The sequence below is a fragment of the Carcharhinus amblyrhynchos genome, chromosome 9 (assembly GCF_965287045.1).
Source record: "Carcharhinus amblyrhynchos chromosome 9, sCarAmb.v2.hapA, whole genome shotgun sequence".
In the NCBI taxonomy this organism is placed as follows: Eukaryota; Metazoa; Chordata; class Chondrichthyes; order Carcharhiniformes; family Carcharhinidae; genus Carcharhinus; species Carcharhinus amblyrhynchos.
In genome coordinates, this window is record NC_137332.1 from 60,576,280 (window position 1) to 60,592,626 (window position 16,347).

The window sequence follows — 16,347 nt, forward strand, 5'->3', positions numbered from 1 at the left end:
ATGAGCAATTTCTTAAAGCTGAGGTGGGACAGTTTAACAGATCAGGAAAAGAGAAGTGCATAGTTCTTTTTGGAAAGAGGTTGTTTGCTTATGGAACTTAGTTACATTTTGTTGAAGTTCTTGAGTTTACTAACTGTTGTTCCAACGTTATAAGAACATAAGAAATAGGAGCAGGAGCAGGCCATCTAGCCCCTCGAGCCTGCCCCGCCATTCAATAAGATCATGGCTGATCTGTCCTGGCTCAGTTCCACTTTCCCGCCCTCTCCCCATAACCCTTAATCCCCTCTCTTATCAAGAACCCATCAACCCGCTTCTTAAAAATATTTAGCGAGGCAGCCTCCACCACTTCAACGGGCAGAGAATTCCAGAGATTCACCACCCTTTGAGTGAAGAAGTTCCTCCTCAACTCCGTTCTAAACTGCCTCCCCTTTATCTTGAGGCTGTGCCCCCTAGTCCTACTGTCTTTTTTGAGCGGGAAGAGTCTCTCCACCTCTATCCTATCCATCCCATTCATCATCTTATACGTCTCAATGAGATCTCCCCTCATTCTTCTAAACTCTAACGAGTACAAGCCTAGTTTATTCAGCCTCTCCTCATAGCTCAATCCCCTCAACTCCGGTATCAGCCTAGTAAACCTCCTCTGCACTCCCTCCAGGGCCAAAATATCCTTGCGCAGGTGCGGCGCCCAAAACTGCACACAGTACTCCAGCTGCGGCCTCACCAATGCCCTATACAGCTGCAGCAAGACCTCCCTACTTTTATATTCAATCCCCCTCGCTATGAAGGCCAGCATCCCATTCGCCTTCCTGACCACCTGCTGCACCTGCAAGCTGGGTTTTTGCGACTCATGCACAAGGACCCCGAGGTCCCTCTGCACCGTCACCTGCTGCAGTTTTTCTTAGTGATCTCAGGATTTTACGATACCTAAACACAGTAAGAGAAAGTAACAGGGAGCAATGTTTCATAACTTGGCATTAAATCTGAAGGAACTCGTTAATACTAGTTATTCCTGTGATGGAAAACAAAATGAACATTTTAAAAGCTTACAAAAAATGCTGTATTTGTTGTCAAAATATTTATTATGCATATTTCTGCAAGTCAGACAAGTTGTTTGATAAGAATTTACTGTAGAGACTTCATAGTTGTGCGTACTTCAAATTACTTTGGTGACGTTTACAAGTCTGCTTCAAATTATTAAAAATACTGTACTGAATCTCTTTTCTAAGGATCTCAAGAGATTTGTCTAGACTGATTTTTAAAATCAACTAGAGAGACAATGGAATAGCTCCAGGCCTGAAAGCGGTGTTTCAGAAAGTCCTGTTCAAAACCGCTAAACCAAAAAAGACTTCTACAGTCGGACAAACATATTTTTTAACAAAATAATTCAACTCTCTTCTCTCCTAAAATGCCCAATTCATTTATGGGTAGAGGCAAAGGTTTGGTACAGAACAAAGAACCCCTTTGATTTAATGTTGAAAAAGTTCCCAGAAGCAGCAACAACACATTATACAGCCAACAGAGTGACTCTATTTTGTTTAAAGTGAACAGCTATGCTTCCCAACCAATGCAATACAAATACTTTTGCTTTGATGCAGAAGTATTTATTTATTGAAGTTTATCAGATAGACTTGCCCTGTACATGCGTTACTCACATTTTGGAAAGTGAACATGCACTGTAGCATGTGAATTGAGGGATATAGAACTGGAATGACGTGAACTTGAGCAAACCACGTAATTGTTTTATAGATAGCATCTGGGGAGGGGGTGGGAGAAGGGAATGTCTATGCACTACCATCATTTAATCCTGTACAGATGCACGGGATCGGATTATAGCTTGTGTGTGTAAACATTTCAATCATACTGAGATTTCCAAGCTGTAAACATTTGTTCTGGACGGTGTAGTTTGGCAACCATTGCAAGATACTGCATCATATTCCAAATTAATTTCCCTACATTGCTGATTTAACCAAACAACTTCACTGCTAGATGAATTCCAATAATTTACAAAAGTAGATTCTGTTCACTGTTGAAACAGCTAAAACAAAATAAAATCATCTATTTTTTAAAAAATGTAACCAGACTGCAGTCTTTTGCTTTGCACACTACCCTACCATCCACACTAGTGAAATTTTGTCTTACTCCAAGTCAACATGCACAGGCAAAATGACTCTGGGCAATTACTCCTGATGTGCCGCTGTGTACTGATTATTTGTTAGGACTTCTCATTATTACTTTGCAACTTAATGAACTCCATGTTAGGTTCCATTAGAACCAGTTTTCTTGCGGCCTCATTAATGTAACAATTTATTGAAAAATAAATCAGCTTATCCAGTTTCTCACTTGGACAGCAAAAGGCTGGACTTTGGTTGATCTACAACACCAGTTAAATCTGGACCAGCACAAATATTAATGAGAAACCATTTGCTTAGCAAATCAACTCACAACAAGCCCATTCTTCTGGCAAACTGCTGACATTGTAAAGGTCTCTCTTTGAACGTTCTAAGGTTAGCGAAGCAATTTATAAACAAACAGAAAAGGCTGAAAAGCTGAAGCAGACCAGGCAGCAGCCTTTTCCAATTCTGAGAAAGATCACTGGCATAAAACATTAACTCTGTTTCTAGCTCCACAGATGCTGCCTGGTTGGCTGAGAATTTCCAGCAATTTCTGTTTATATTTCAGATTTCCAGCATCTGCAGTGTTTCACCTTTGTATAAGCAACTAATAAAGCTCAGTGTTTAATTCTGTAGTTTTACTGAATTTCACCCAAGATCAGGTCACCTGCAAACAACCAAATCCAGGAGACAGGACACTATAATAAAAAAAAACTGTTAACATTCTGACAGAATATTTGTTTTGTGATGAGATTTATGTCTAGATGTGCAACCTTTGCATGGATCCTCTGCTGCACTGTCTGAATTCAACCCCTGCCCAACAGCTGAACACACAATAGTCACCTGTGTGCAAAGTTGCCATGATGAAAGCGGAATTTCATTATATCCAAAAACATATAATCGACATCATGACAAAAGGTGGGGTTGAGAATACACTAATGATTGGTATCCCACGACTACAAAAAGGGAAAATTTGCTAACACCCCACCCATCCAACTGTCCCCCCTAAAAAAAATCTATTAAAATGCATTAGAACCATACTGATCGCCATGATGTACACTGGTCAATGATTAGAATTTTTTTCCCAACGGGTCCAGTATCCACCTTCCATCCTTCACATATTAATTCTTGTCCACTGTAAAAAGGCACTTCAAAAACTGAATGGTTCAGTTCGTTCAACCGTATCGCATATAACCAATTAGAAAATAATTAGCACATAGTAGAATGATAGTCAGGACAACGATATTTACAAGAACAGGAATAGAATAAATGTGGGAATACATCTGCCAAATAGGATGCAGGATTATACCACCACAATATTTTGGCTCATCATACAACAGAACACCGACGTAGCTTTAATTCCTTGATAAAAGTCAAGATGAAATAAGACACTTTAGGCCTTGACATTAAGGTGGCTCCAGATCTAGCAGGTAGTGACTATGCAAATTAGTTCACTATTCCTTGACTCCTTTGAGGAGGACCTTCCAAGATGTAAATAAATAGTGCTCTGTACACATTCAAGCACGCTGTAGAGTGGTGGTGTTTCAATCCAATGACCCAACAGCAGTTAAATTTATTCCCTGATCCCAGCACCAGGGTTTTGGATCCATTTGTTTTTAGACAACTTTACAGAGCTGCAAAGTCAATCTGGACGTAAAGCTGTCTTATTCCTGCCTGCAAATGAAAGTGATAAGAAAAATTTGTTTATTCACCCACAAACATTTCTCAGAATGAGTAAATAATTCAATTTTTCCTTTTTACTTCAACAAATATGAAATTTATAAAAATGCTTAATAACCCAAGTTTAGTGAATGTAGATTGTTGTGCTAAATATAATACTACATCATGTTCTATTACATGAGTGGCTTTATGTGTATTATTTTTGCAGCAACTGGCTCTGGCAAATGTTTTACTCAGTAAACACACAGTCACAGCTATGCACCCAGAACGATACCTATGGGAAGGGGACACCTACCAGCTATGCACTACCTACCAGCTAATAAAAGAGCAGCGGAAGAGGCTGAAACTACCCACTTCATTAAAAAAATCAAGCACAGGATTCACGAAGCAAAGAATGGAATAAAGTTCAACTCCTCATACAAATCATTTTATAAGGTTAAATCTATCTACATAATCAAGTTCATATTTTATTTGATTGTCACTAATCAGATCCTTATGATTCAACTTAATCAGTCTGATCAATGCTACTGAAAATGTGCCAGTTTGTGAAGAGTGCCCAACATTTACAAACATGGCACCAGACTGGAGAAGGTTGTGTGGTGTGCGATTAGATGGCGATAATTGCAACACAGTTAAAAAAATTAGTACTTTTAAAATCATGTTTGCCTAGAGTAAGCTGTGCCGAAGATAATGAGGTAGGTATAGCATTGTATCATCCTTCTCATTATTTAATCAGTGTGAGTATGACAGTGATAGCAATGACTGCTAGGTTAAGAATAAGACCGCCACCAAAGAATGCATATGTATTATTTGAGGGATTGAGGGATGTTGTAAGGCAGCTTTAGTGGGGCTAGAGATGTGATTGAACTTTTAAATGGGTAGATTGGATTGGTTGTCACTACTTCTGTCCAATATGAATGCATTGATGTGCATCCAGATTGATCCTGGCCAGAATATTACAGTTCTTAAAGCAAATCAGACTCTAAGCAGTCAGCATATTCACTTGAGCATCCTAAAAGAAATGGGGATTGTGCTGTAAGCCAGTAGTTTATATAGTTTAAATCGCTATCTATAATTACTTACATGGACTTAAGGTTCCTGTGTGGTGCTCATATATTAAAAAAGGACTAAATCAGAACCTGGAAAGAATAGGCTCATTAGTTTAACTTCAATCATAGTTAGGTTTCTGGGAGATATTGTTTGACACAAGATAATTTAGAAAGAGCAGAAGTTAATGGATAATACCAACGTAATGTGATAGAATTTTTTTTTTGAAGAGATTACAAAGTTGTTGAATGATGAAAGTTTGGCAAGCACTGTGTATACAGTGGGATCAAGGTGAACCCTAAAGCTTTCTATAGGTATATCAGGAATAAAAGATTGATTAGGGCAAGATTAGGGCCAGTCAGGGACAGTAGTGGGAAGTTGTGCGTGGAGCCTGAAGAGATAGGAGAGGCACTAAATGAATATTTTTCATCGGTATTCACACAGGAAAAAGTCAATGTAGTCAAGGAGAATACTGAGAGACAGGCTTTTAGACTAGACGGGATTGAGGTACATAGGGAGGAGGAGGTGTTAGCAATTCTTGAAAGTATGAAAATAGATAAGTCCCCTGGGCCGGATGGGATTTATCCTAGGATTCTCTGGGAGGCTAAGGAGGAGATTGCAGAGCCTTTGGCTTTGATCTTTATGTCATCATTGGCCACAGGTATAGTAGTACCGGAAAACTGGAGGATAGCAAATGTTGTCCCCTTGTTCAAGAAGGGGAGTAGAGACCATCCTGGGAATTATAGACCGGTGAGCCTTACTTCTGTTCTGGGCAAAGTTTTGGAAAGGATTATAAGAGATAGGATTTATAATCATCTAGAGAGAAAAAATTTGATTAGGGATAGTCAACACGGTTTTGTGAAGGGTAGGTCGTGCCTCACAAACCTTATTGAGTTCTTTGAGAAGGTGACCAAAAACGTGGATATGGGCAAAGCAGTTGATGTGGTGTATATAGATTTTAGCAAAGCGTTTGATAAGGTTCCCCATGGTAAACTACTGCAGAAAATATGGATGCATGGGATTGAGGGTGATTTAGCAGTTTGGATCAGGAATTGGCTAGCTGATAGAAGACAGAGGGAGGTGGTTGATGGGAAATATTCAACCTGGAGTTCAGTTACAAGTGGTATACCGCAGGGATCTGTTTTGGGGCCACTGCTGTTTGTCATTTTTATAAATGACCTAGATGAGGGCGTAGAAGGATGGGTTAGTAAATTTGCGGACGACACTAAAGTCGGAGGAGTTGTAGACAGTGAGGATGGATGTTACAGTTTGCAGAGGAACATAGATAAGCTGCAGAGCTGGGCTGAGAGGTGGCAAATGGAGTTTAATGCGGAAAAGTGAGAGGTGATTCACTTTGGAAAGAGTAACAGGATTACAGAATATAGGGCTAATGGAAGGACTCTTGGTAGTGTCGATGAGCAGAGAGATCTCAGTGTACACGTACATAGATCCCTGAAAGTCGGCACCCAGGTTGATAAGGTGGTTAAGGCGGCGTAAGTGTGTTAGCTTTTATTGGTAGAGGGATTGAATTTCGGAGCTGTGAGATCATGATGCAATTATACAAAACTCTGGTGCGGCCACACTTGGAGCACTGCGAACAGTTCTGGTCGTCGTATTGTAAGAAAGATGTGGAAGCATTGGAAAGGGTGTAGGAGAGGTTTACCAGGATGTTGCCTGGTATGGTGGGAGGGTCTTATGAGGAAAGGCTGAGGTTGTTTTCATTTAGATTAGATTTAGGATTAAATAGGGTGGACAGTGAGAGCCTTTTTCCTTGGATAGTGATGGCTAACATGAGGGGACATAGCTTTAAATTGAGGGGTGATAATTATAGGATGGATGTCAGAGGCAGGTTCTTTACTCAGAGGGTAGTAAGGGCGTGGAATGCCCTGCCTGCAGCAGTTGTGGACTCGCCAACTTTAAGGGCATTCAAATGGTCATTGGATAGGCATATGGATAATATTGGAATAGCTTAGATTAGTGGGTCACTAGATTGGTTCCACTGGTCGGCGCAACATCGAGGGCCGAAGGGCCTGTACTGTGCTGTAATGTTTTATGTACTGGTAAAGTGCCACATGGAAGGCTCAAAAATAATGTTCCATCTTAAGGAAACTGTGGTCAGATTTTACATTTCAAAGTCCTGGAAAAAGGTCCAGAGGAGGGACAATCAATTGATCCTATTTAAAAGAGTTAGTTATGAGGCAAACGTAGGAGGAAACATAGACTTATGTGAGATATCCTGGAGTTTTTAAAATAATGACTACATTATAATAACAGGAGAGTGAACTGATGGGGTGCTTGGTTTTACTATTTATACGATAGAAAAGGTCCAAGCTGGTCCTATCCTTTTTCATGTGTACTTAACCAGTCAAATTGCAAAAACAAAAAGCAGCTACCAATTTTACTGATATGGATTCTTTCAAAAACCCCTAATTGTAGCACTCAGTTGCTCTTCACTTGACCTCAGGAACAGACTGGCCCAAACTCTCAAAGTATACTAAACACAGGAAATTGGCATATTTACTTTTAACTTTTGGTGCACACAGTGAATGTGACTGTCCTCAAGCTCATCAAGTACAGACCAAGTCTTCACGCTAAAAACTCTGCAGTACCAGTGAATATCATAGAAGATCAACTCGCACATTTTAACCATTTTTCTGAAGCAAACCACAATTACTGTTTTTCTGTTTCCAAAAATATGCCAGGCTAATAAGGCTGAAGTAACAGCAATGTTATTATTGATTTATATAAATAACTCATTGAAGATGTGTCAAATTCAAACAGCAAATTCATTCTCCAATAACATACCAATCATGGATATAAAATGACTGCTTCTGTTGAATTTGTGAACACTGGATCATGTGACCTTAAATTACAGCCAAAACTCTCAAGTTTAGTATACATTTCTTTAGACACACAATGAAGAACATAAGAACTAGGAGCAGGAGTAGTCCATCAGGCCCCTTGAGTCTGCTCCGCCATTCAATAAGATCGTGGCTGATCTTTGTAGACTCGGCTCCACTTACCCACCTGCTTACCATAACCCCCTCATTCCTTTACTGTTCAAAGATCTTTGCCTTAAAAACATTCAATGAGGTAGCCTCAACTGTTCACTGGGCAGAGAATTCCACAGACACACAACCCTTTGGGTAAAGAAGTCCTAAATCTGATCCCCCTTATTTTGAGGCTATGCCCCTAATTATGGTTTCACCCCTAGTGGAAACAACCTCCCTGCTTTTATCTTATCTATTCCTTTCATAATTTTACATGTTTCTATAAGATCTCCCCATAGTTTTCTAAATTCCAATGATTATAGTCCCAGTCTACTCGGTCTCTTCTCGCAAGCTAACACTCTCAACTCCGGAATCAACCTAGGTGAATCTCCTCTGCACCCTGTCCAGTGCCAGTATGTCCTTTCTCAAGTAAGGAGACCAAACCTGTTCAAAGTGCTCCAGGTGTGGTCTTGTCAGCACCTTATACAGCTGCAACATAACCACCTTGTTTTTAAACTCCAACCCTCTAGCAATGAAGGACAAAATTCCATTTATCTTTCTAATTGCTTGCTGTACCTGCAAACCAACTTTTTGTGATTCACGCACAAGGACACCTAGGTCCCTCTGCACAGCTGCATGCTGCAATTTTTTACCATTTAAATAATAATCCATTTTGCTGTTGTTCCTACCAAAATGGATGACCTCCTATTTACCAACATTGTACTTTATCTGCCAGACCCTTGCTCACTTCCTTAAACTATCTATATCCCTCTGCAGGCTTTCAGTGCTCTCTGCACACTTTGCTCTACCATTCATCTTAGTGTCATCTGCAAACTTTGACATACTACACTTGGTCCCTAACTTCATCTATGTAAACTGTAAATAATGACTGAATATTGTTTGCAATAATCAGCAAGAAGCATTGCCTACATGTCAAAGAATTAAAATTTCATTAGACACTAGAATTTGAAGTTACCATAAAAGTAACTGGAAATTTTTGATCCTTGAAGATTGATAGAGCAAAACATTCACGTTAGAATTGCATTAGCTTCCCCTTTATTTACCTGAGTGAAAATGCTGTGTGTTTGACTCAAAATCCATCGTGCATCTGCATCAGGTGCTACCAGAAGCTTTACAGTGCCGATGTAAACTTCACTACACAAGGTCCAGAAGTGGGGATCAATTAGGCTATAAACTCCTTGCAAGTGTTGAACCTGGAAGAACAAATGAGAAAGATTTGGAGTTTTAGTTCAGTCAAACACTAGCTGCACTCTAGATGTGTTTTTCCATAAAATTGCATATAATGTTCATTCTACATACCCGCTGGTAGCACTGGGGCAGTACGTGATCCAATGATGGCGGAGTGCGTTGCATTAAAATCCCAATGGATTGCTTTAAGAGTGGAACAACACTGAAAAAAAATCATAATCAGAAGAATGGTCTTCTTATACAACACCACCAAACTCTGTTTGGTACATCACTGCTAAAAATGAATTGTTACAATTTAGCTTCCATGTCAAATTGTTTTTACCAGCACACTCATTATTGCCCCATTTCATGATAAAGAATATTAATGACAGGACAAGATTATTGACAAACATGCACTGAGTGAAGTTTAACATTCAAATATTCTGTTCTAAGCACTGATTTATTTTTTACTATTTTAACTGAAACTGAATGTCAATTGCAGATGTGTGTAAATTATAGATTTGTGAAACATCATTGGCATCAATGTAAGGCCTTGAACTTATTCTCGGATACCACTTATTTTCTCATGATGAATTAATGCTCTTTAAGGATACACCATTAGTCTGGCCATGAATATAAGGATTCATGAGGCAGTCTACATTTCTTCCGGTTTGTAAAGCCATCCTATTGAGACTGGTGAAAGTTTCAACACTGCAGATTGTAATAGTACATATGCACTAGTTAAGTTGGTGTGTTGTGGTTTTCCCCTAATTTTGTTTTCTTTTAAGTTCCTGTGCAGCTTGAAAGCAATCTGCAGGAAGTGAGATTTAAGACAATCAAGTGTCTTGAAAGACAGGCCATATCTCATTAATTTAACATGCCGATCACTGAGGTGACAGATAGAAGAGGATTAATCAATATCAAATACTGACTTTGATGAGGTGCCATAAAAAAAACGTTGCTAGATAAAACTGAGATGCAATGGCACGGAGCCAACCTGGTGAGGCAGTTCAGATATAAGTTTGTGAGGTATGAAGTAGAGATTTGGGGTAAAGAACCTTCTTGAATTAGTGGATATGGAGAATGGTTTTCCTATTGATTAGCGCTGGGAGCCCATCTTCAGAAATGTCAAATAAAAACAAGCTAGAAGTAAAATACACCAAAAATATCTACAACTTGTATACAGGAGATTTGTTTCATTTTTTCAGACTGTATTGAGCTACAAAGTCTGATAAAATAACGATAGAGCAAAAGGAAATAAAGCATTTAGGTGGAAACAGCAAAAAAGAGAGAAGTATTAGGGAACTGTTAAGTTATACACTTCAGGTGCAAGATTATAAAATGGGAATATACGTGGGGAGAAAGATAAACAGAAGGTTTTGTGGTCTAACAATTTAAGTCGTTTAAATTAGTTCCTGCATTCAAATGTATTGTGACAAGTCAATGGGAGAATGGGCTCAAGAGAAAAGACAGAAAATCATTCAAGTGCCCTGGCCTTTTTTTTATTTTAGTGCCATCCTAAGTTTCCTTGTCGAATACAATGCAGTAGTCTGTTAAGTCACTTCAGGTGGAGTGAGGACTGCGGCCACATACTTGCACAGTAGTTGTCTAATTGTAAGTATCAGTCCATTCTACAAACTAGAGGAAACGTAAATGGAAAATATCTGGTTTAAACTTTGTATTATTTTGTGGATGAAATTACTAAAAACTACTTTGCATTTTCAATCAGATAAAATTCCTGATTTACAGAACATCCAGAATGAACACATCATACTTTCTCAATCTTAACAAACCTTTAAAAAATCTTTTAAATAAATAGAAATGCAAACAAATTCACATGGACTAAGACAACAAATACAGTCCACGCTGACAAAGTAGTTTTCCTGAAATATCTGAAGGTTAACAATACCTCTCAAATCTACATTATTGAAGAACTATATTCTTCGTTCCCAATTAAAAAGAACACATTTTAATTGTAATCTTCAAGTAACGCATGTTTAACGCTTCCTAAAAATGTGTCATTATGTTTGCTTCAACACAAACACTTTGCTTAACAATTTGGGTGCTTGGAAGAATATCATCTACACTTATTTTGTTCTATCAAAGTATTTGTGTAATTCCTCTTTCAGTTGAAGCCATTGAGTATTTGAACATTCATACACAGTTATAGATTTTCACACTTTCAGATTCATCTAATTGACTATTATCATGACAGAAGATAAAGAACTTAACTAATTTTAGTACAAAACAACCTGATGTGTTTCAAATTTGGTATCCCCCCTTGCTGCAATGTTGGTAACCTTCCAGTGATTGACATTGGTCCCATTTCTGCCTGGAACTGGCTTATTGATGCTATAGTTGTCCTATATGCTTGGTAAGGTTTTCCATGATGGCAATTTGGATTGAACAAGCTGTGGGAGTCTTTCTCTGCAGAACTGGATTGTCGGCCTGTGAAGATTTCCAGTATCTTATGAACTTGGGAACTGAAAACTTCATTGAAAAATCTCTTAAAAAGTTGTTTGGACTTTATATAATTTCCATATAGAGTTTTCTTTCCAGATCTCCAGCATTCACAGTATTTTGCTTTTATTATAGCAAGTGATAGTATTCCCATTTATCTTTAGGATTCTGATTCTATAACTAGTGTAAATAAGTGGGCTGCTACATAGACCATCCATTCATGAGATCCACTTTAAATGCAAACAACAGTATTTTCACAACAAGTTCCATACCAAGATTGATTATTGTGCAAAAGTACTTAATTGATGAAGTCCTTCAGGATGTCATGAAGCTGTGAAAAGCTCAATATAAAAGCAAGGTCTGTTATTTAGAAAAAGCTGCTGATGGCACAATTTAAGACAACGACATAGTCAAAGTTAACAATTTAACAAAATTATGTGATTAGAATTGCAGGCAGAACTAAATAGGAGATTATGAAAGTGTATCATTGTAGGATTATTTGAATAGTCTACTGAATATAGATAGTTCATCCAGAAAATGGGAAGCACAGTAATTGCAATACAAATATAGGAACAGCAGTAGACCATTTAGCCAGAGTCTGTTCTGCAATTCAATAAGATCATAGTTGATCTCCAACCTAACTTCATATCTGCACCTTTCCCTGTACCCCTTCATGACCTAGCATCAATAACAACTGTGGAAAAATGAAAAAACACTCTTCATGTGTAGAAGTGTTTCTCAACTTCAAACTTGAAAGTACTGGCTCTAATGTTCAGACTATGCTTTCTAGTCCGAGACTTGCCAACCAGCGGAAATAATTTATTTGGCTTCCCTTAATATTGTGAAAACTTTGATCAATTTCAGGGAAGACAACCCTGGTTCATGTAATCTTCCCCTTAATTAAACATTAGTATCCAGGGGTGGCATGGTGGCACAGTGCCGGGGACACAGGTGCAATTCTAGCCTTGGGTAATTGTCTGTGTGGAATTTGTACATTTTCCCATGTCTGCATGGGTTTTCTCTGGGTGCTCCCAAGTTCAAAGATGTGCAGGTTACGTGGAGCGACCATGATCAATGTGCAGGATTACAGGAATAGGGTGGCGGAGTGCATCGAGGTAGAGTACTCTTTCAGAGGGTCAGTGCAGACTGGGCAGATCGAATGGCCTCCTTCTGCACAGGGATTCTATGGCTATCATTCTGGTAAATCTACATTGCACTCTCAGTAAAGCTAATATGTTCTTCCTAAACTACTATTCCTTTAGTTTAGAATTATATTAATTATGCAGTTTTTATCTCAAACCTAAAGGTCAAGACTCTTTTTCACTAGTAGACTGTGATCTTCTGATCCCCTCAATTAAATGAAATGAAAAGTATCAGCCAATTCACAAGGAGGTATTATATCACAACCCATTCTTCAAACTAAAAAACAGGACAATTGTGGTTTCTTGTGCAGCATTCTATACACACCATAAATCATATAGATCAGGAGCCCAACTGCTTCACATTTGATTAAAAAGATAATTTGTACTTAATTCAATTAAACATTTTACGATATATATTAGATGTTTAAAAGCATGCCAATAAAGGTATATAATGGTTATTTATATAATAATTGCTCAAGTACTTAAATTTTGCAATAGAATTGCATCCTGTAAAACAGGAACTTTATGGCAGCTCAGTCAGCAGAATTTTAAAAAAATTTGTTGGATTTGAGCCATAGAGAATGTCCATTACTATAGATGAAAAGTATAAAGATATGTTTATCTAAGTCATGGTCAGAATGAAAATGACTTTCTCCTACGCCCATTAAGTTTCACTGCAAAACAACATCATGCATGCTATTCCCAATGAGCTTAAAATATTAGTAATAAAAATATGCCACTCTTGGGTATTTGGTACTTCCATAACTATGGATGAGGTAATGCCAATGCTTAATTTATAGACACACACACTCCAATCTCACAGTGAGATAAATGAGAGTGCAGTTGAATCAGTGCTTGTTCCAATCGTATTTCTATAAACTTCCTCAACTAATGCTTTAAGGGTAAATGATTGACACCATTTGATTGAGTGACTAATAGTCAGGCCTTTCTTGCATTTGAAACCAAAAGGTATTCTGGGTCTACAGGGTAGTCTCGCATGACCTGGTAAAGGTAAGTGTATTGCAATAGAAGGACAGCTTTCTGGGTTTGAATCACTATTGGACTGATTAATTGTTTTTTTATTTTAATTCAGACCTGGAACTAATTTGTTTGTTCTATTAAAATCCAATTCTGTCCACACTGATATACATATAGGATAGCGAGGAATATGAACTACTGGGAGGACAAACTTTCCAACGATTTGGATGCAAGCAGTTTTGAATATACTTGGAATTTGCTCTATATTAAAAGATGGATCTAACATATTCTACTAGAAAGTAACTATGATTGTTATGGATGAACATTTCTGTTGATCCCAACACAAATCTTAAGATCTCACTTCAATCTAATGCGGTCTGTTTAGGTCAGTGTACAGTTTTTACAAACATCAAGGTCAGGAAAGTTGTACAGAAGTTTTAGCTCACTTAGTGCTCTTTCCCTACATATTGTAGCAGATGCCTCATTTAAATCTCTTCAAAGTAGACTTGTTCACGCCATATAAAACCAGTTTATTCAGCCTTACCTCATTCTTTCACTAAACTATTGACAGAAAATAAACACAAAGACTATCAGTTTAGGAGCAGACATCATGGATAATTTGTGCCTGATGTAGCATTGAGAAAGCAGGAGGCAGCCCGCCATTAACTGACGGTGGAATCTTCTGGTCCTGCCTTTGTCAATGGGGTTTCTTGTTGAATGCATCCCTCACCACCGTGAAACCCATGCCGGGAGTGCACTATTGATGGGACTGGAAGATCCCACTGGTGTGAATAGCCGGAAAGTTCCAGCCATAAAGCTGTAATATGTCAACTACATCTACAATTTCACGTTGGAAAAAGTTGGCAATTGTACTAGTGCCTTTGAGGGAAAGGATAAAGGCCACACTGGGAAGGAGTGCCTTACATTACTTTCATATACCTAACAGTTGATGCAGAAGTAGCACTGTCAGAGGCCCAAGAATAATTCACTGGCAACTCTGAGCTGATGCAAGGTCTAATATTGGGGGACCTCAAGCCTATCATTCAGACCCAGGATACCCTACACCCTTAAAAGTGGGCAGATCTGATTTTTAAAAATTCATTCATGGAATACGGACATCACTGGCTAGGCCAATAATTATTTCCCATTCCTAAATGTCCCCAAGGTGGTTAGTGGCGAGTTGCCTTCTTGAACTCCTCTCCATGTGGTGTAGTTAAGCCCAAAGTACTATTAAGGAGGGAGCTCAGATTTTGACCCAGCAACAGTGAAGGAGAGCTTCCAAGTGGTGTGTTCCCATGTATCTGCTGCGCTTGTCCTTTGCCTTGGTAGCTGTTGTAGGTTTCAAAGGAGTTAAGGAGCCTTGGTGAGTTGCAGCATTGCATCTCGTAGACAGTACATATGGCTGCCACTGAATGTTTGTGGATGGGGTGATGATCAAACGGGTTGCTCTGACCTGGATGGTATCAAGCTTCAAGTGTTATAGGAGCTGCAATCATCCAGGCAAGTGGACAGTACTCCACTACTTTTCTGATTTGTGCCTTGCAAATTGAGGACAAGTTTTGGGAAGTCAGGAGCAGAGTTATCTTGCTGCAGGATTCATAACCTCTGACCTGCTCTTGTAGCCATAGTACTTACATGGCTAGCACAGTTCAGTTTTTGGTCAATGGTAACCCCCAGAATGTTGATAGAGAGACATTCAGCGATTGTAGTGCCATTGAATGTCAAGGGACAATGATCAAGATTGTCTCTTGTGGATATGGTCATTACCTGGCATTTGTGTGGTGTGAATGTTACTTGTTGTTTGTCACCCCAAGCCTCAATATTGTCCAGGTCTTACTTCTTTTGGACATGGACTGTTTTAGTGTTGAGTCATCATGAATGATACTGAACATTGTGTAATCACCAGCAAACATCCTACTTCTGACCTTATGACAGAAGGAAAGAAACAGCTGAAGATAGTTTGGCCTGGTACGCTTCCTTGTGAAACTCTAGCAGTGTTGTCCTGGAACTGATATGATTAGCCTCCAACAACTACAGCCACCTTTCCTCGTGCTAGGTACATGATTGCAACCAGCAGATTGTCCTCTGCCAATTCCTAACGACTCCAGTTTTGTTAGGACTCCATAACACGATACCCAGTCAGTCCTGATGTCAAGGGCGGTCATTCTCACTTTACCTCTGGAATCAAGCTGTTTTGATTGCTTTTTAAATCCAGGCTGTAATGATGTCAGGAGTTTAGGGATCCTGGCAGAACCAAATCTGCACTTTAGCGAGAAAGTTATTGCTAAGTGTCGCTTGATGGCACTGTTGATGAGCCCCTTTTAATACTTTACTGATGAATGAGAGCAGACTGGTGGGATGGCAATTGGCTGTGTTGAATCTGTCGTGCTTTTTGTATATGGAACACACCTGGACTATTTTCCACATTGCTGGGTAGATGCCAGTGTTGTAACTTTAGTGGAACATCCTGGTTAAGGATGCAGCATGTTCTGGAGCACAAATCTTCAGTACTGTTTCCGGAATATTGTCAGGGCCCATAAAGTTTGCAGCATCCAGTGCCTTCATATGGAATGAATTGAGTTGGCTGAAGACTGGCATCAGTGATGCTGCACTTTATGTCCAAGGACTGTGCGGTGATCACTCAATACAGATACTGTTATGGACAGACGCATCTACGGCAGACAGGTTGGTGAGGATAAACTTAAGTTTCTTTTTTTCCCCTCTTGGTGATTTGCTCATCACTTGCTGCAG

The 16,347-nt window shown here is 39.0% G+C and overlaps 1 protein-coding gene across 2 annotated transcripts in view; it reads right to left on the bottom strand.

The window, feature by feature from the left end:
- Positions 1-1,060: 1,060 nt before the first annotated feature.
- Positions 1,061-16,347, bottom strand: part of slc30a7 (solute carrier family 30 member 7) — a 60,047-nt gene continuing 44,760 nt past the window's right edge. For both annotated transcript variants that reach the window (XM_080195803.1, XM_080195804.1), the window contains 3 exons: positions 9,149-9,239; positions 8,893-9,042; positions 1,061-3,785 (listed from right to left, as the gene is read on the bottom strand). In XM_080195803.1, the coding sequence (XP_080051929.1) occupies positions 3,738-3,785; positions 8,893-9,042; positions 9,149-9,239 (289 nt within the window). In that variant the 3' untranslated portion in view covers positions 1,061-3,737. The remainder of the gene's footprint in view (positions 3,786-8,892; positions 9,043-9,148; positions 9,240-16,347) is intronic.